This window comes from Prorops nasuta, unplaced genomic scaffold (genome assembly GCF_024137725.1).
Source record: "Prorops nasuta isolate Cenicafe-Biocafe unplaced genomic scaffold, Cenicafe_Pnas_1.2 PNAS00015, whole genome shotgun sequence".
NCBI lineage: Eukaryota > Metazoa > Arthropoda > Insecta > Hymenoptera > Bethylidae > Prorops > Prorops nasuta.
The window spans coordinates 3,374,017-3,392,832 of record NW_027116812.1 but is presented as its reverse complement, the minus strand read 5'-3'; the positions used below and the strand labels follow the sequence as shown (position 1 = coordinate 3,392,832).

The 18,816-nt window shown below is 34.8% G+C and overlaps 5 protein-coding genes and 1 long non-coding RNA gene across 10 annotated transcripts; 3 read left to right on the top strand and 3 right to left on the bottom strand.

Moving 5' to 3' along the window:
• Positions 1-434: 434 nt before the first annotated feature.
• LOC136778851 (uncharacterized) lies at positions 435-2,308 on the bottom strand. The gene is made up of 4 exons (XR_010823488.1): positions 2,204-2,308; positions 1,817-2,132; positions 1,202-1,406; positions 435-1,108 (listed from the first exon to the last, which is right to left on the bottom strand). It is a non-coding gene; the product is annotated as an uncharacterized lncRNA (long non-coding RNA).
• On the top strand, positions 1,474-3,941 carry LOC136778850 (fork head domain-containing protein L1-like). Its single transcript, XM_066735984.1, has 3 exons — positions 1,474-1,846; positions 2,173-2,580; positions 2,668-3,941. Exons 1-3 carry the CDS (start codon positions 1,619-1,621, stop codon positions 2,851-2,853), a joined length of 822 nt encoding a protein of 273 aa, XP_066592081.1. The 5' UTR covers positions 1,474-1,618; the 3' UTR covers positions 2,854-3,941.
• Gmd (GDP-mannose 4,6 dehydratase) lies at positions 2,487-6,088 on the bottom strand. 4 transcript variants are annotated; one of them, XM_066735982.1, is made up of 7 exons: positions 5,783-6,088; positions 5,449-5,691; positions 4,881-5,378; positions 4,597-4,812; positions 4,440-4,508; positions 4,299-4,378; positions 2,487-2,578 (listed from the first exon to the last, which is right to left on the bottom strand). In XM_066735982.1, the coding sequence occupies exons 1-6, from the start codon at positions 5,834-5,836 to the stop codon at positions 4,316-4,318; spliced, it is 1,143 nt and encodes a 380-aa protein (XP_066592079.1). In that variant the 5' UTR covers positions 5,837-6,088; the 3' UTR covers positions 2,487-2,578; positions 4,299-4,315. The 4 variants fall into 4 exon arrangements, 3 of the variants coding, with proteins under 3 accessions (XP_066592079.1, XP_066592078.1, XP_066592080.1); XM_066735983.1 differs by lacking the exon at positions 2,487-2,578 and having other exon boundaries at positions 4,128-4,378; positions 4,881-5,113; positions 5,186-5,378; XR_010823487.1 differs by lacking the exon at positions 2,487-2,578 and having other exon boundaries at positions 4,330-4,378; positions 4,440-4,529; positions 4,881-5,113; positions 5,186-5,378.
• Positions 6,089-6,332: 244 nt separating this feature from the next.
• Prosbeta6 (proteasome beta6 subunit) lies at positions 6,333-7,488 on the top strand. Its single transcript, XM_066735992.1, has 4 exons — positions 6,333-6,543; positions 6,687-6,876; positions 6,945-7,181; positions 7,241-7,488. The coding sequence occupies exons 1-4, from the start codon at positions 6,446-6,448 to the stop codon at positions 7,424-7,426; spliced, it is 711 nt and encodes a 236-aa protein (XP_066592089.1). The 5' UTR covers positions 6,333-6,445; the 3' UTR covers positions 7,427-7,488.
• Positions 7,489-7,606: 118 nt separating this feature from the next.
• On the bottom strand, positions 7,607-8,790 carry mbf1 (multiprotein bridging factor 1). The gene is made up of 4 exons (XM_066735993.1): positions 8,601-8,790; positions 8,469-8,520; positions 8,131-8,291; positions 7,607-8,028 (listed from the first exon to the last, which is right to left on the bottom strand). Exons 1-4 carry the CDS (start codon positions 8,673-8,675, stop codon positions 7,873-7,875), a joined length of 444 nt encoding a protein of 147 aa, XP_066592090.1. The 5' UTR covers positions 8,676-8,790; the 3' UTR covers positions 7,607-7,872.
• Positions 8,791-9,187: 397 nt separating this feature from the next.
• On the top strand, positions 9,188-18,535 carry Not1 (CCR4-NOT transcription complex subunit 1). 2 transcript variants are annotated; one of them, XM_066735991.1, is made up of 11 exons: positions 9,188-9,385; positions 9,936-10,148; positions 10,226-10,663; positions 10,737-11,018; positions 11,105-14,827; positions 14,914-15,180; positions 15,259-15,476; positions 15,595-15,801; positions 15,893-16,013; positions 16,105-17,633; positions 17,710-18,535. In XM_066735991.1, the coding sequence occupies exons 1-11, from the start codon at positions 9,284-9,286 to the stop codon at positions 17,789-17,791; spliced, it is 7,182 nt and encodes a 2,393-aa protein (XP_066592088.1). In that variant the 5' UTR covers positions 9,188-9,283; the 3' UTR covers positions 17,792-18,535. The 2 variants fall into 2 exon arrangements, with proteins under 2 accessions (XP_066592088.1, XP_066592087.1); XM_066735990.1 differs by having other exon boundaries at positions 9,189-9,385; positions 15,893-16,019.
• Positions 18,536-18,816: the final 281 nt, after the last annotated feature.

The following is an 18,816-nucleotide window of genomic DNA, read 5'->3' as shown; positions in this document are numbered from 1 at the left end:
ATTTATATCTTCATATTTCTGGTTACTGGCGCACCAGTGAACCAGGGGTGTGGACACTGAACGGGGCGTGGAGAGGGACGGGTGGGGATAAATAAATAAGCGTCCTCTTCGGCCGAATGCGTGCGGATGCTGATCTTCTTGGATTTTAATGCTCTTCTGCCAACGAAACTAGACGGCTCAATAGGAAGCAACTGAAACGACAAACGACTCCGTAAAATATCTACCTACCGATATAAGAAAACTAAATTTATAACAGGATGTACTTAGAAAACATGCCTGCAAAAAAATAAATATTTAACGCTAAGAGACCAATTTATTTATAGGCACCGAACTCAATAATTTCTTCAAAATTACAATAATTATTGGACAGCATTTTTAAAGAAATCTTATCTTTAAAAATTTTGGACAATTATCTTACAGGCAAGGTTACACTATCTTTATAGTTAAACGAAACATAAGTTGAAGTATATACGTGTCCCTACTACTTCTTTAAAATAAATAAAAAAATATTTATAGATTAAATATACAATTATTTAACCACAGTAACACAGTACTAAAGTAATTACCACGTAAAATAATTATAATGAAAATTATTTAAAGTAAGACTCTGAAATATTTAAACTTTTCAACTGCTTTATTACAGTCACTAATAAGAATTCTTTATTATTAACTATATAGCAAACAGCTGAAAAGTGCAAAAATTTCCAAGCCCTCCTTTAAAGTGTGTATCGTAGTAAATGAAGAATTAGCAAAGATTGCAGTTTTTTTGAAAGAACTTTTGAGAAGGGAGTAGGGGGGTGATTCGTTAGCATTAAGGGATTAAGAAACAGGAGTTATTCCACGAAGCTATGGTACGATTTCGTTTTAATTTGCCGCAACTGTGTTTACATATTGGCTCGTTTACTGTTGGCGTGGGTGTTGGGACAGCATATGTGTAAACAGCAATAAAACATGTAGTGCGGTCTTTGGATTATGCGTATCCTCGGTCTCAGCGTTGGTCTCAGCATCAGCACCCGGGTATCAGCCTCCTCCCCCAAGTAAGGAACCAAGACGCGTAGCTCGCTAAGAAATCTGAGGTGGGCGGAGTTGAACCAGCCTCTACGTCTTCCTGTCAAATAAAACACTTCTTTACAGAAATCACACATGGAGACCGGCAAATCACAGCTACGTAGTTTTCCCGCTGCATCCGAATCTGTCTTACCAGGCTGGATAAGCCAGTTCATTTTTCCTCCTACTCTCAATTAGGCTCCGGAAACTGTCGTGCAATCTCAGTTTTAAACGTCTCATTCCAAACTTCTTATGATAATTATTGTATGCAGAGAGTTCATCCGTAAATAGTGTGTATTTAAGTATACTGTGTTGCAAACATGAAGTCATAACAATTTTTCGGACCATTGGTTTCACACCTGTAAATAATTTACAAACAATTCAATTTAACGATACAAAGGATAAATATTGTTCCTGCATGCACGTGCACATTTCTCGATAAAGACCAACTAGATTTTAATGGTACACAAGTTTTTGACACTTTCCTATTAAAAGTTTATCGCAATTAAAATAGGAAGAAGCAGGAAAAAGCAATAAAGTGAAGTGGGTGTAATTTGTAAACAATTAAACAATGGATATAAATAATAGCATTAGCCAAGCTGTTTGGCAAGGTGTAATTCATAATAAAAGGCAACGGACTTTGCTAATGCAGGAAGAACCACAAATTGTGAATAAACCTTTATCAAGTGGGTCTTTTACAGGCTACTGCAGTATACAAAATGTGATGCCGGAAGTGTTGGGAACCGACTGTCAATCTGGCATGACTTACGGTGACATAACTCCATATTTGTCATCCCTGGTAAATACCATTAGCCATTTAAAATTCTTTTTTATCCTCCTTTGGTTATTATCATCTCAAACTTATCTAAACATTTTTTTCTTATCAAAATTCAATCGAGAGTAACTTAACAATTATTGTGATTCGTTCAAAGCAAATCAACAACCTTCCGTGTTTTTTTTTTATACTTATTTGCCTCCAGTGCATTGTAATGTATCTCATAATTCAATTTTATATCTTAACACGTAGACTGCCACCCATAAGAGAAACCATTTGTCCATATATAAGTATATGCATCAGCATAAACCTGTAAATAAGATTAATTTGAGAAAATAATATTTATACAGGGTTGGGTACTTCCATTGATAAAATACAAACCAAAGCCACGTTACGAGAAACCGCCCTATTCGTACATCGCTCTTATCGCAATGGCAATCAACTCCTCGCCAAATCAACGATTAACTCTGTCAGGCATTTATAAGTTTATCATGGATAAGTTTCCCTACTACAGAGAGAACAGGCAGGGCTGGCAAAATAGTATCAGGCATAACTTGAGCTTGAACGACTGTTTCGTTAAAATTCCTCGTGACAAGGTCACCATTGTAAATGAAGACAGTTGTTCTGGAAAAGGTAGTTACTGGACCTTAGACTCCTCGGCCAATGAAATGTTCGAGCATGGTAATTATAGGAGAAGAAGAACTAGAAGACAACGGTCCGTTACACAAACAACTCAGTTTCACTCCACGCCATTGCCTGTAACATAAATTATTTTAATATTTTTTGCAACTCAATTAATTTTTTGTTAAATATATTATCCTCTTTTCTTTTATTTCTTTCAATAGATGACACCATTGCTGGACACATCGAACCACAACCATTTTCAGCCATACTCCCAAATTTCTAAAGAGAAGATCTCAACTATGCAAACGGAAATACGCTATGCTGATTCTACAAAGAAATCTACAAAATCCGCTATGTTTACCATCGACAATATCCTCAAAAAGTCTTCCTTTGAACAAAAAACTTAGCCTCAACGTATTAATTAGAACAACTGCGAAAAGAATATTTTTAACGGACGTAAAATTAATTAATGAAAAAGCAGACACAAGCAAATAGGAAATTAAAGAGATTTAGGCCTAGCTGATAATTAAGAGTCATTATGCAGATTCAAAAATAGTTTTTTCGAAATAATGCAAGGAATCGTTACAATTGAGTAATCCGTTAATCAGTAAGATTCCTTCGATTAAAGAGCATTTTAAATATAGGCTAAATGTGCATAAAGGAGACTAGGGATAAGGGCAATGATACGACTTCGAATTCTTCGAAGTACGATATCGGAAAGGAGCTTGCAATCATGTACCCTCGACGCCTTTCATCGAGTTCCCAGTATAGCACTAATACCGATAAAGAAATTTATAACTTAAAAGGTGTCCAGTGACCATGGTATGTGTCTTCGTATCAGGGAATAAATCGCGAAACAGCCAGACCGAGTACCCAAATACAGAATCCAGAATGGAGTCATACCAACACGATACTGTGTGAGGATAATGATGATGCTGTATTTCCAGTTAACAGTGAAAAGTTATTGTTTATAAAAGAAACAGCTCCTATTCGATGCCGCACAAAAATACGCTGGAAAATTCGCTCAAAAATTCTTAGGGCCCTGTCTAATAATCAGCGCGCCCTCTCCTATTGTATTTGAGTTAAGAAACGCTAATAGCCAATCCATCGGTCCGCTATACAAAAAGTTAAAGCTTATATAAACAATTAGATATTTATAATATAAATGCAGCAATCTTTCTTTATTATGAATGTAATTAATCGTGTTAAAATTGTCCCAATAGGTGATACAAATATAACATCTGACATTACCACATAAACCATTTTTTTTTTCTCTTTTAGCGGCGATCTAATAATAAAAGCGTTTCAAGGTAATTTAAACAAAAGTTTAAACAACAGTTTATGATAGTCCGAAAGCATTTCGAGTCTTAATAAACAAGTGGTTAACAGATATTTAAAATTTGTTATATTTGTCCCCGATCTCTTCTGTAAATATTTATAGAATTTATAGGCTCCATTTTTCAAAAATGTGCCATTCATAGTTGAGGACGGGTATGTTTCTTTTTTTTTTTTTACTTTTTACTAAACATCAAACACATCTATGAAAATTTTTTTTAACTTCAGCCAGATGAGATATTTAATTGCCCCTCTAGATACTTATGAATACTAACCCTGTGCATATAAGTTTCAATTTATTATATCACATATTTATTTACAAATATATAATTCGTCATATATAAAAATGTAAAATATGGAATGATGTTAAAATTATAAAATAAATACTCTATTTTAAATTTACAGTTTGTGTCAGAGAATGTACATTAAGGAAGACTTTAGATATAAGTGTTTTTCAATTTCTCAATATATGCTTGGTTATAATAAAAATTAAATTTGAAATATTTTTCATTTATACCTATTAATTTAATACTTTTAAGCTGTTGGATCTCTTTTCATTAAAGCTAAATCAGCATCCATCATATCTTTAACAAGGTCCTAAAATCATAGGTAATAAACTATTACACTGGATAAATTCAAATATATTGGTTAGTAATACCTGAAACGTTGTAGTAGGCTTCCATCCAAACTTTTCTTTTGCTTTAGAAGCATCACCCAAAAGTACATCCTAAGAAATAAAAAATTTTGCCTTTATCAATTATTAATTAAAAAGAAAGTTTAATATAAACTTCTGATAGAGTTTAAAAAATACTAACTACTTCAGTTGGACGAAAATACTTAGAATTTATTTTAACTAATAACTGTCCTGTTTCTGCATCTTGTCCTATTTCTTTAACACCCTCTCCTTTCCATTCTATTGTACGCCCAACATATTGAAATGCAGTTTCCACAAATTCCCTTACACTATGAGACTCTCCAGTAGCTATAACATAATCATCTGGTATCTCTTGCTGTAGCATAAGCCACATTGCCTGATAACAAAATACATGTTAACATTTAAAGATAAAATATAATAAGTATCTATTATTTTACCATATACCTCCACATAATCTTTTGCATGACCCCAATCTCGCTTAGCATCTAAATTTCCAAGTTCAAGGAAATCTTGCAAACCTAACTGTATTTTTGCTATTGATCTTGTAACTTTCCTTGTCACAAACGTTTCTCCTCTCCTAGGACTCTCATGATTAAAAAGTATACCATTACAAGCAAACATATTATATGCTTCTCGATAATTTACTACTATCCAAAAGCTGTATAATTTGGCACATGCTATAAGTAAAAGTATTATATCATGTTTAAAATCTTGTTTCAAAGATATATAAAAAGAGTAATAATTAATACCATAAGGAGAACGGGGATAAAATGGAGTTCTCTCATTTTGTGGTACTTCAGAAGTTCTTCCATATAGCTCTGATGTTGATGCATGATAAAATTTTACAGATTTCTCCAATCCACAGGTACGTATTGCATCCAACAATCTTACAGTACCTACTGCGTCTACTTCAGCAGTATATTCACTAACTTCAAAACTTACCTAAGAAACATAAATAAATAAGAATATTTTTTTTTAAATAATACATAGTTAAATAATAAGATGTGCTAACCATAACATGGCTTTGGGCTGCTAGATTATAAATTTCTGTTGGTTGAACTGCAGTAATAACTTTAATTAAGCTACTAGAATCAGTCATATCGCCATAATGCAACTTCATTTTTCCTGGTCGATGACATTTTGGGTCTTCATAAAGATGTTGAATTCTAGCCGTATTGAAAGAACTAGCACGTCTGATAATTCCATGAACCTCATAGCCCTTTTCCAGTAAAAATTCTGCTAAATACGAACCATCCTACATTAACAGAATAGTACTTTGTCATTTACTGTTTAAAGGTTCTATTTAGAATTCTTTTTCAATAGAGTTTAATATAAAAAAAATGTACTTGTCCAGTAATTCCAGTAATTAATGCAACACGTTTGTCAGAGTTTGTTGACATTTTTGATCTTTTAAATTATAACTGTTAGATAAAACTGACTTTTTCGCTTCTAAGAACAAGTTTTAATTACTAAAAGTAACAAATTTGTATGTTTTTCTTTACTCCTACTTTTAAATGAAAAGGTAACTCAAAACACTGAAAATATTTTTTCTTTTTTTTATAACAATCTAATGTCTCCACGAGTTCAGCTTCCTAATTTCCTAACGATAACAATTTCCGACTTCCGACTCCGAGTCGCATAAAGCCGAATAAAGCGGCGCGCTCAAAGCCTCAAAGTATAGAATATAGTTCATGTATAGTTTTCAGGTTATTGTAGATAGAATTTTAGCGCTTTAAGTGCGCATATGTATGCAATATGTATACATACATATGTATTTATGCATGACCATGCGTGACTCGAGATTATATTTTACGTGACATACATTGTAGAGTTTTAGTACTCGCAGTTAAATAAACGAACGCAGTGGAACGCAGCCTTATGTTGGTAACATGTTACTGAAACAGGACAGGCAGTGAAATTGAAAATGGTGAAAATTTTGTAGTGTCATTGGCTAAAGGTACTGTTACAATTAATTGAAAGTAATAATTAGTTGAAGAATATTCGTAAAAATGGCTTATATGACAGAAAATAGTAGCCGTTATTTGCCAGAATATGAGGTCCAAGGCGCAAAGAAAGTAGCATTTAGCCCCTATGCTGACAATGGAGGGTAATGAAATAATATAACCTAAATAAAATCTTATCATTTTTTAATGCTTATATACGAAAATTTGAATACAAAATCAATAAGTATGCCAAGATAATATAATATTTAAAAGATATACTTAATGCTTAAATAAGTACTTTTTATAGGAGTGTGATTGCGATTGCTGGTGAAGACTTCTGTGTAATTGGTGCTGACAGTCGTCTCAGTACTGGTTATTCTATTAATACACGGAATCAACAAAAACTATTTCAATTGTCCAATAGTACAGTCTTAGGATGCTCTGGATGTTGGTGCGATATTTTAACGCTTACCAGGCTTCTTGTAGCTCGTATGCAGGTATTTGATATCTACATATTCTTACCTTCTGTTAACTACCATTTTCACAGAAAAGTAATATTATTTAGATGTATAAACATGAGCATCAGAAAGATATGACTACCCCAGCTGCAGCTCAAATGCTTTCAACTATGTTGTATTATAAAAGATTCTTTCCTTATTATGTGAGCAATGTACTTGCTGGTTTGGATGAGAATGGAAAAGGATGCGTATATAGTTATGATCCTTTAGGCCATTGTGAAAAATTTAAATACAGAGCCAGTGGATCAGCTGGTGCACTTTTACAACCATTCCTTGATAATCAGGTCTGCTTTTATATAAAATTGGCAATGAATTTCCTATAGTAATGCTTAAAACTTTCTAGGTTGGTCTTAAAAATCAAGAAAATATAGATTATGTCCCATTATCTCAAGAGAAAGCTCTTGCAATAATAAAGGATATATTCATATCTGCAGCAGAAAGAGATATTTATACAGGTGATGGAATCAATATTAGAATTATTACAAAAGATGGCATACAGAATGTTGATTTTGATTTAAGAAAAGATTAAGGAATTGGTGAAAACAATGTATAAGCTTTCTTTTTAAATAAACACGTTTCAATTTTTCATAACCTCCTTAATATACTAAAGATAAGGTTATTAACTTTGAAATAAACATTTAAGATTTATAAGACTAACACTACATTTAATATAAAGGGAATAAAAGATATCCATTGAAAAGACAAAAAATTTTCATGATAAATTATTTATTAATAATAAACTGTGCTGGTAAACTAAGATTATAATTCCTTACAGTATATAGTCTGATCTGACAATTAATGTTGGAACTGGTAACTTATAGTTTATTTCCTCCAAATTTGAAATTGTATTATGCTTCATTATAATATGCTTCATTACATTATGCATAAAATTTAAGTTGATTTTACAATCTCCTTACAATGTTTTTCTTGGGAATAATATATAAGTAATAGAAAGTAAATTTAAACCCCCGAGATTTACTTTTTGGTCCCGGGGGCTATTAAAGGTTTTCCACGATCTTTTCCGCGTAATTTTATTCCAAGTACTCGTTCAATTTTACCAATAACCATCTGATTAGGTATTCCTCTTCCTGCTTCATAATCATTTATTACTTGTGCTTTCTCATTAACTTTCTGTTTGTAATATGAAATATTGAAATAAATATAGATAATAGTTAAAAATACTGAAAATATCAAATTACAGTCAATTATAGAAAACTTTAACAAACAACTTACAGTTGCCAAATCTTTTTGAGACAGTCCTTTATTCTGACGACCTTGTTGAATTAATTTACCAAGATCAAGCGGAACTTTGTCGTGTTTTAATTCTTCAGTCTCACGATCTAACTTTGCTGTATTCTTGGTTGTTACGTGTTGTTTATTAGCACCACCTCCCCCTACAAAATGAATATTTTATGAGTAATTCCAATAAATGAATCAGTAATTGATCACTTTAAATTAAGAGAGTTAAAAAATAAATAATTTTATTATAAAATAAACTTTACATCAATATGAAAAATTAAAAATTTTTATTTTATTCATAAATATTAAAAATGTAATAGTTTTGACCTTACACTTCACTTGTGTCTCAATAGCAACACCTTGTCGGCGTGCTGTATTAATCGCCTGTAAATAAACACATCAACAAATCATTAATAGAGAATTAAAAACTGGCCATCTAGACACTTTTTTCTAATAAATCGTACTTGTTCTGATTTCAAAGCGGATGCTTTTGGAGCACGTTTCCTTAAAGTAATAGGTGCCGTGTCCCAATCTGACATAGTTTAATTTTTAATTGTACTTTATGTTATCGTCGAATGTATTTTAACGTTGTATGCAGCTTTTATTAGTAACACACAACCAGACGATATCTTCCAGCAATTTCTCTGTTACGTTCTGAAAATCATAATTTCAAAATGAAAGTGGATAGTAGGATTGGTAGGTTCCTGAGAACGTTCCCGTTGCTCCCATTAAGGAAGTTTGTCCAGTTAAATTTATACACATACCATTTCTATCTCATCGACTTTTTATTTACTAATGTGTATGTATATTGACGTATGAAGTAATTTTTATTAAAACAAACAAACAAATATATACAGTAGTTCATTTTTCCTTTCACATCACGCGTATGAAATTTTCCAAAAAATATCGAATCGGAAAATGATAAGGTTATAGGGGTATAAAGGCGGTAAAGGCGCTTTCTCAAATATAAAAATCTGGAGTAAACTCGATAGAGGCTCCCTCGTTCGGATAGGGATAGACTCGACAGAGGCTCCCTCAATTTCGAGTAGACTCGACTTGATGGTTGAGGCACCATCAAGTCTGAGATGAGTGTGAGTAACGACTATAAATACGGCCGTGAAGCTTTCGAGGTCGTATTCATGGAACTATGAACCTGGACTCGTTATCTTTTACTTTGTCACAAATCAGTTATTTGGTTGTGAATTTAAATAAGAAAAATTTTCGTGAGAGTTGCCAAGAAATATCAGTCGTAAGTAAAAGAGACCTGTTGTTCCGTTCTACGCTTGTTCTCCTTCTCTCTCTCTCTCTCTCCTTCTCTCTCCTTCTCTCTTTCTCTCTCCAAATCCCCTCTGTATATCTCTAATCTCTCTATACTTCCCTCCCCCTTCCCCTTTCCTCTTAAATCTATCGCACGCCGTTTGTCGTTCTTCCTCCCCCTTACTCCCAAATAATGCAATATGTTCAATACTGTTATTTTTATTCACTGTTTTCATTTGCTCTATTCAAATAAATTATTATTTATCAATACATCTTTAAACACGTATTTTCATTTATCTGCTTTTGAGTAATATTCCTTATTAATTTATTAACAATTTGAATTCGGTTATGTTGCAATCTAAATATTTAGAAATTATTTTAAATGAAGATAAAAACATAGAAATATTGCCTTATAAATCTTATAGTAATATGCACGCAAAGTAAGCATTGCTTAGTTCTTTGTTAAATCTATCTCCTTTGAAACAATTTTTTTTGCTGAGTAACTTGACTTTTTAATAAATTAATAGCTTTACCTTTTATAGCTGGTGCGGTGGAAAGGTCTGGAGGCAGACCGACACTTACTGCGTTGTTTGCTCTCGAACATTGACTTTTCAACTGGAAAGCCACCAGAGACTACTGCTAAAGATTACTTTCAAGTACAGCTTCTCAAGCAAGAGTACACTAATCTTCTTAGTAAGCCATCTTTTATTTCAAACCTTTGTTTTGCTATAGACCAGCCTTTACATCAACAAAAGGTATAATACTTTCCATATTCTTAAAAGTTGAGCATATTCTTTGTAATAATGTATTTACATTAAATTACTTCTTTCAGACCTTAAACCCCTCTCCAAAGTTTTTTCAAAATTTAAAAAAAGTACTTGGTTTAAGTTTGGTACAAGAAGTTGCTTTTGCAATTGTTTTACAACATTCACAAAATTCTGAACTTAGGGCACTAGCTGTAGACCACATTCAAAAACAGTTACCTAAATTGATTAAAAATTATATAAATTCTGACACAAATAACAAGCAACCAGAAGAAGAGGGACTGCACGACTCATCTCCAGAAGTCCTTCATTTTATTTTGTCCCAGGCATTTACAACTCCAAATCCATTTGGTTTGACATCAGAATCAAAAGAAAAATTTCTCAGAAACTTGAGACGAGATTTTCCTCGTGAACTGGTACCAGTGGTTTTAGCACCATTTTTGTATCCAGGTGACGGGGAAACACTTCAAAATAAAATAGAGATCAACATGGCATCAAATCAAATAGTAAGGAATATTTATTTCTTTTTGTAACAGATCAAGAAATTGTAAAGCACTCATGGTACTTGATTTATTTTAGGACAGTGATGCTTTAGCAGAATCAATTATAGAATTAGGTTATGAATTTACTAGTAGCGTAGAGGAATGCCGAACCGCACTAGCAGGACTAGGTGCAAAAGAAATAACTCCAGCATGCGTTGCTCGAGTTTTATCCTATATGGCCAGAAGATGTGGGAATGTTAATGACTATGTTCTATCATTGTTACGGTTTACTGGTAGCCATGATAATACAAAAGAAAAGTCTGTAGATGGCAATACAACATGGAATGTAGAAGTCTTTGTTCAGGCTTTAAAAGAGATTGTATACTTAATTATTACATAAATCTATGATTGCACACTTTGTTTTTATTAGATTATCTGTAATTATTTACTACTCATTTGTTTTAGCAATCTTCGCTATCGTGGAACGAAGTCATCATGAAACTTGACCATCCTGAATTTTTAATTGAAGATAGACGCGGATTTAATTTGTTGATTACTGGATTAAGATTGGGTCTTCAACATCAGGGATATCCACCAGATGTATTTCCTGTTGAGTTCTTCTGCAGGCATTGGGACAATGTGGAGGGTCAATTTTCTCTTATTGAACAAATTCTGAAAAATCCGGACATATTCTGTTTTGCCGATTATCCATATCATTCTGTTATCGTTGATGTATTAAAAGCAGCTCCAGAAAGTGACAACAAAGAAGCACAAACTTGGAGGTCTTTAAATGTAGTAGAGCTTCTTTTGCATATAGCAGAACTTCATAAGCCTGCTCAAGAATTATTCAAATGGCCTATACAGCATTGCCCGGATGTCCTTGTGTTAGCATTACTGCAAATTAATCCAACTATCACCAAATTCAGACAGGAGCTTTTTAGTACATTGATGCCAATTTTTCTTGGAAATCATCCAAATTCAGCTGTTATACTGCATCATGCCTGGCATGCGAATAATATTAAAATTAAACCTATTATAGTACACGCAATGGCGGATTGGTACCACTGTGGAGATCGTGATCAAACAAGATTATCGCGTATATTAGACGTTGCACAAGATCTGAAGGCATTGTCGTCATTACTAAACGCACAACCATTCCCTTTCGTAATAGATCTGGCTTGTCTTGCCTCACGAAGGGAATATTTAAAATTGGAAAAGTGGTTAACAGACAAAATTCGAGATCACGGCGAGCCATTTGTTAAAGCTTGCGTGAAGTTTTTACAACGACGTTGTCCGCAAGTAATGGGACCTGCTATTAAAGAAGATCCTATTGTTCCAAAAGCGAGTCAACTTCCGCAAGAAACAGTTACAACAATTCTCGCATGCTTGCAGGTGTGTGCAGGAACAGTCTCTCCAGAGTGTTCTGAAACAATAATGTTGATGGTACAAAATTGTAGTTTAATGGTAAAACGGCCTCCTCAAGCAGGAGTTCTGAGACATCGAGGCTTGGAAACATTCAATCCAGCAACTTTGGGAGGACAATTATTTCCTTCAAAGCAAGTTGATCAGCTTGGTAACTTGAGTTCCAGTTTAGCCTCAATGGGACTTGGCTCTAGTCTTGGCCCACCCAGTAGTTCAACATTCAATTTATCAGGAGCACTTGGCCCGCTAGTTTCTACACCTGGTTCACCATCTAGATTAATGGGACCGTCTCCTAGTCCGTTCACAATACTACCTTTGTCATCACAGTTGCATACCGGTCCAATTGGATCACAGGGTCCTTCGGTTTTACCTGGAAGCGCAACGATAGGTGGCCTAGGTCGACTGGGACCACCAACCGGAATTGAAAAATCAAGAATGCCGGAAACTTGCAATCTCTTCACCGATATGACTCAAAATGTTTCTAAGGAAATTGAAGATGAAGCTAATAGCTATTTTCAACGTATCTATAATCATCCACCTCATCCAACATTATCAATCGATGAAGTACTTGACATGTTAAAAAAATTTCAAGATTCGGGTATTAAAAGGGAGCGAGAAGTATTCAATTGTATGCTACGCAATCTTTTTGAGGAGTATCGATTTTTTCCTCAATATCCAGATAAGGAGCTTCAAACAACAGCACAGCTTTTTGGAGGAATTATAGAAAAGGGCTTAGTCAATAGCTATATGACCCTTGGACTAGCTTTGAGATTTGTTCTAGACGCACTCAGAAAACCAGAAGGTAGTAAAATGTACTTCTTTGGTATCGCAGCGTTAGATCGCTTTAAAGGACGTCTCAAAGATTATCAAACTTATTGTGAACACGTTCGAACCATTCCTCATTTTCATGACTTTCCAGCACATCTAGTAGAGTATGTAGAATACGGATTACAAGGACAAGAGCCTCCCACAAGACCTCAAGGTCCAGTACTCCCAAAAACGATTGCAGCAATGTTGGCCCCGGTTACAACACCTTACAAAACTTTAACAACAACCACAATAACCACAAGTACCACTCAATCAAAACCATCAACAACACCGACCACTTCTTTATCAGCAAGACCTTCAATTGCCAATGCTACTAATATTGATACGCTTCTAGTTGCAACGGATAAGGAGGAGAAGATTACCGCTCCTCCCGAGGCATTGCAAGACAAAACTGCATTCATCTTTAACAATCTAAGTCAATTGAATTTGCAACAAAAATGTGACGAAATTCGCGAGATAGTTACTGAAGAATATTGGCCTTGGATGGCCCAATATTTGGTAATGAAACGAGCCAGCATAGAACTGAATTTTCATGCTTTATACTCCAATTTTCTCGATTGTTTAAAATTACCTGAAATATACAAAATGGTTACCAGAGAAACTTTTAGAAACATTAAAGTTTTGTTACGTAGTGATAAGGGTATAGCAAATTTTTCCGATAGATCTCTCCTGAAGAATTTAGGCCATTGGCTAGGAATGCTGACACTGGGAAGAAATAAACCAATACTTCAAATTGACATAGACCTTAAAAGCTTGCTGGTCGAAGCATATCACAAGGGACAACAAGAATTACTTTATGTGGTGCCCTTTGTTGCAAAAGTTTTAGAGAGTTGTGCGAAAAGCCGTGTTTTCAGCCCACCAAATCCATGGACAATGGCAATAATGAACGTCCTTGCCGAACTTCATCAAGAACCAGATTTAAAATTAAATCTAAAGTTTGAAATCGAGGTTCTCTGTAAAAATTTGAACATTGATGTTGGTGAACTGAAACCTGCAATTTATTTGAAGGATCCTGAAAAATTACGTAACTTGGAATATCAACTGTCTCATCCAAATAAGAAAATTGAGTCTACAAATAATCAAGTTCAACAAGGCCAAGGTACCATTGAAGAATTGGTTGGACAGACAGCTGCTGCTCCGATTATTCCACAGCCAGTTCCTCCTGCAAATACAACGCCATCTCTACCAACTGGTCCTCCAGAACCTCGGTTTAATTACATGGACATATCCATAAGTGGAATAAATAGCATTGCACAGCACATAACTATCAATAACCAAATACCACTCTTTCAAACTCATCCACATCTCAAGCAATTTATTCGACCAGCAGTGGAAAGATTTATTCAGGAATGGCTACGTCCTGTTGTTGATCGATCAATTAAAATAGCACTAACCACAAGCGAGCAAATTGTACGGAAAGACTTTGCTCTTGATCCTGATGAAAATCGATTGCAGATTGCAGCAAGACATATGGTACGCAATTTAAGCGCTGGCATGGCTATGATAACGTGCCGTGATCAAGTATTAACAACAGTCGCCACCAACTTGAAACAAGCTTTCTTGACTGCATTGCTGGATGCAACACCTCAGCAGAAAGAAGCCATGGATCAAGCGGCAAGCATGGTAGCAGCTGACAATATGGAACTTGCATGTGCGTTTGTGCAAAAGACAGCAATAGAAAAAGCGATACCAGAAATGGATAAACGTTTACTCAACGAGATAGATTTGCGCAAAATTGCTCGTCAAGAAGGACGCAGGTATTTCGATCCTGTAGCCAAATATCAAGCGGATAGAATGCCTGAGCAAATTAGATTAAAAGCAGGTGGTGTAACACCACAACAAATGGCCGTATACGAGGAATTTGCTAGAAACATTCCCGGATTTTTGCCTCTTTCTGAACGAGACGCTCAAGCATTATTTATGCCAAAACCAATTACAGTAAGTATTCGTTAACGTGTAATATTGTTCATTTTTCTATTTGCAATTGGAAAATTTAACATTTTTTCTTTTAAATTGTCGTATAGGAACAAACAGTAACAACATTCACTGCTACCCCACCAGTTGCTGTACCAACAGCGCAGCAGGTAGCAGCGTATACAGCGGTAGTAGGTAACGATGAAGTAGGCGCTATGTTAGAAAAACTTGCCGTTGAAGCCGAGGTATTACTTACGGCAATCGCATCTGCAGCTTCTCCACCTCCACAGCAGGCTGCTCTACACAGCCTGTTAGAGTCAATTATTTTGACCAGAAGATCTAGAGATGTAGGCGCCGCAATGACATTGTTAAAAAAGGTAATATTTAAACTATATAAACAATTTTTACCCTGGAAAGGTCAATTCTTCAGCTTTTTGTTCTTCACACGATTTCAGGCTGTCGAAGGTTTACTAGATGGTTCTACTATCTCAAGTGGTGTTGCAGACTCCGAACTTATCTTACGCTATCGTGACTTGCATCTACGTATTTTAAAATGTCTTCAGGACCCTCGTGCTTATGGCATGCAATGGACAAATAAACACGTTACTCGTTGCTTGTCTGAATGTCGGGAAGAATTTCGATTCAATTTTGAGGCTGTTGATTGTCTTCTCAGGTATCTTTGAAACTTATGCTTTCGTTTAATCACAATACTCCCTTTCTATCTTATTTATTAAGATTTAAAGTTAAATCCCGATACAAGTATCAAGTTTGAAAGCTTTCCTCTCTTACAGATCTCATTTAATCAATCTTCAACAATACGACATGGCATTGGCACAAGCCATGGATGCTGGTAATGCTATGGCAACAGCTTTTGCCATGCAGTTAGTACAACTATATTTGATTGATGAAAGACAAACTACGCATGTCAATGAATCAAATCTATTTCATACTATTGAAATACTTGCTCGGATGACTCATCACAGACAACCACCAGAAGGGTAATAATGAAATTACGCCTTAAATTATTATAGAAAAATTGTTATTTAATAAAAATTTCATAAATACAATAACATCATTACATTTTTATAGGATATCGCTCTTTAGATTAACGACATTGATTGACTCATTAAGAGCAAATCATGATCCTGCTCTTCTTGCCGATCGCACTCCTGCCGGACCAACCGCACATATACACTCTGGAATTCAACAGGTGAGCGTAAGTAGACCCAATAGTTAAATTTTCTTAATGTAAGTTTATTGTTCTATTAAAGTACATTATTTAAAATGCATTCTAATTATAGGCTAGGGATTTCGATGACCCACCAGGGCTAATGGAGAAGACTGAATATCTATTACGAGAATGGGTATCAATGCATCATAGCCCTAATCATGCTCGTGATCCTACGAAAGCTTTTGGACTATTTGTTCATCAGATGAACATTCACGGAATTCTAAAAACAGACGATCTTATAACTAGGTTCTTTAAATTAAGCACACAAATGTGCGTTGATCTTTGTTATCGTGCGTTGGCTGAAACTAATGCAGCTCCGTCCGTTGTTCGTGCCAAATGTTTTCATTCGTTGGATGCTTTTGTCCGCCTAGTCGCATTACTCGTCAAGCACTCGGGCGATACCACGAATACGCACACGAAGATCAATTTATTAAACAAGGTACTGGGAATTGTTGCAGGGGTTCTATTGCAAGATCATGAAATCCGTGGAACGGATTTTCAACAGTTACCTTATCACAGAATTTTCATAATGCTTTTCCTTGAGCTCTGTGCACCAGAGCCTGTACTTGAAGCAGTTAATTACCAAGTGTTGACAGCGTTCTGCCATACGCTTCACATTTTGCGTCCAACCAAAGCCCCAGGATTTTGCTATGCCTGGCTTGAATTGGTATCCCATAGAGTATTCATCGGACGTATGCTAGCGATTACGCCACAACAAAAATGCTGGGGAATGTACGCACAACTTCTGATTGATCTCTTCAAATACCTAGCGCCCTACCTTCGCAATGCTGAATTAGCCAAACCAGTCACATTACTCTATAAGGGAACTCTTCGGGTTCTGTTAGTGTTACTGCACGATTTTCCTGAATTCCTATGCGATTATCATTATGGATTTTGCGATGTTATTCCACCTAATTGCATCCAAATGCGTAATGTAATATTAAGCGCATTCCCTAGGAACATGCGTCTTCCTGATCCATTTACACCTAATCTTAAGGTGGATATGCTCCAAGAAATAGCTCATGCTCCTCGGGTTCTCACTAACTTTGCCTCAATGATTCAGCCATTGAGTTTTAAGAAGGAGCTCGACTCGTACTTAAAGGCTCGTGCACCTGTAACATTCGTTCCAGAATTACGTAGTAACCTGCAAGTCTCTCAGGAAGCTGGAGTACGGTATAACATTCAATTGATGAATGCACTCGTGCTTTATGTTGGGACACAGGCGATTGCTTTTATACGTAGTAAAGGGCATACTCCAAATATGTCGACAATCGCGCATTCTGCGCATATGGATATTTTCCAAAACTTGGCTGTTGATCTTGACACGGAGGGTCGTTACTTGTTCCTCAATGCAATTGCTAATCAGCTACGCTATCCTAATAGTCATACACATTACTTCAGCTGTACTATACTTTATTTGTTTGCTGAAGCAAACACAGAGGCCATTCAAGAGCAAATTACTAGAGTTCTTTTGGAAAGACTTATTGTCAACAGACCGCATCCTTGGGGACTCCTTATCACTTTTATTGAACTCATTAAGAATCCGACTTATAAATTCTGGACGCACGAATTTGTCCATTGCGCACCAGAAATTGAAAAGTAAGACTTTATTCTCTTTTATAAAATAACAAATATATAAAATGACTATTTATTCTTTATTTTTTAATTCTTTCAGATTACTCGAGTCGGTTGCCCGATCATGTATGGTTCAAAAACAAGTACAGCCCACACCAGATTCGGAGATCTCGGAGCAATAAGTTGAAAAGCTGTTAATTTTTTTTCTTTATTTACCGAGTTGTGTACAGTAGAAAGGCATAAGTAAGAAACGCGTGTATAAAGTTCTTCATGTACTAATAAGTGTACTATACTTTGAGCTTTACCTCAATTTTTCCTTAGATTTTTAAGTAATTAAAATGATATGTTTGGTGATGTAATCGTTAATGATAGTGGATATAAGAGGAAATATTATGTTAAGTTTTATTAAAAATCGTTGCATCGATTAGAAGAAGCAACGTAAAATCTAGCCTCACAAATCGTGTTTTTCAAACGTTTTATTTATAAAAATGGTATATATATATATACAATATGAATAATGACAGTGTTCAAAAACTAAATGGGTTTAAGAGCCAAGTACCAAGTGAAGTGCGTTCTATATAGCAGACCGAACTTAGTATGTATACTCATTAACTGTGTGATTTTGAAACTATGTGAGATAATAGCTTACGACTACCTGTAATAACTTAATTTTTTAAGACTCGTTGGTATATAAAGAAAGGAATATTAAAAACCTTTTTACATTATTTATAAATATCCTTATCAATCTGTAACGGCGAGAAGATATTTTTAAATGGCTTTCAGAGTCGTAGCGAGTTTGATGATATTTAATGTATATACTATACTTTTGCACCATTCTGTACCAAATTACAAAATGTAATATTTCTCGTAAAGTGTCACATGAACGAAACTACATGGATTTAGTGAGCTTCATTTTCCTGAGAAATTTTCAAAAGGTTAACAACAGTTTTTAATATGCTTATTTAAATCTATTCTTGAATGATTTTTTGTTTATTTAGTAAAAATGTAAAACAGCATGCTTTGTGTTGTGATATGTTGTTTCAAAAATTATCATAGAAAAACATTTCTAATCATTTACTTTTTAGGACGAGTACTACCAAGCTCTATTAAGTTAATAGCTGTTGTTAAAGTGGGGCATAGTTCATTCGACGGAAACTATACCACTTTAACTATTAACTTAATAGAGCTTGTTAGGACTCATTCTTAT

Coding starts and splice junctions, on each gene's coding strand:
- LOC136778850 (XM_066735984.1), top strand. CDS start 1,619: ATGGATATAAATAATAGCATTAGCCAAGCTGTTTGGCAAGGTGTAATT. Junction 1,847..2,172: donor CTCCATATTTGTCATCCCTG/GTAAATACCATT, acceptor ATATTTATACAG/GGTTGGGTACTTCCATTGAT. Junction 2,581..2,667: donor TTCACTCCACGCCATTGCCT/GTAACATAAATT, acceptor TTCTTTCAATAG/ATGACACCATTGCTGGACAC.
- Gmd (XM_066735982.1), bottom strand. CDS start 5,836: ATGTCAACAAACTCTGACAAACGTGTTGCATTAATTACTGGAATTACT. Junction 5,379..5,448: donor CAGCCCAAAGCCATGTTATG/GTTAGCACATCT, acceptor TATGTTTCTTAG/GTAAGTTTTGAAGTTAGTGA. Junction 4,379..4,439: donor AGCCTACTACAACGTTTCAG/GTATTACTAACC, acceptor CTATGATTTTAG/GACCTTGTTAAAGATATGAT.
- Prosbeta6 (XM_066735992.1), top strand. CDS start 6,446: ATGGCTTATATGACAGAAAATAGTAGCCGTTATTTGCCAGAATATGAG. Junction 6,544..6,686: donor CCCTATGCTGACAATGGAGG/GTAATGAAATAA, acceptor TACTTTTTATAG/GAGTGTGATTGCGATTGCTG. Junction 7,182..7,240: donor AACCATTCCTTGATAATCAG/GTCTGCTTTTAT, acceptor AAAACTTTCTAG/GTTGGTCTTAAAAATCAAGA.
- mbf1 (XM_066735993.1), bottom strand. CDS start 8,675: ATGTCAGATTGGGACACGGCACCTATTACTTTAAGGAAACGTGCTCCA. Junction 8,521..8,600: donor CCGCTTTGAAATCAGAACAA/GTACGATTTATT, acceptor GTTTATTTACAG/GCGATTAATACAGCACGCCG. Junction 8,292..8,468: donor TATTGAGACACAAGTGAAGT/GTAAGGTCAAAA, acceptor TTCATTTTGTAG/GGGGAGGTGGTGCTAATAAA.
- Not1 (XM_066735990.1), top strand. CDS start 9,284: ATGAACCTGGACTCGTTATCTTTTACTTTGTCACAAATCAGTTATTTG. Junction 9,386..9,935: donor GTTGCCAAGAAATATCAGTC/GTAAGTAAAAGA, acceptor TACCTTTTATAG/CTGGTGCGGTGGAAAGGTCT. Junction 15,181..15,258: donor CAATGACATTGTTAAAAAAG/GTAATATTTAAA, acceptor ACACGATTTCAG/GCTGTCGAAGGTTTACTAGA.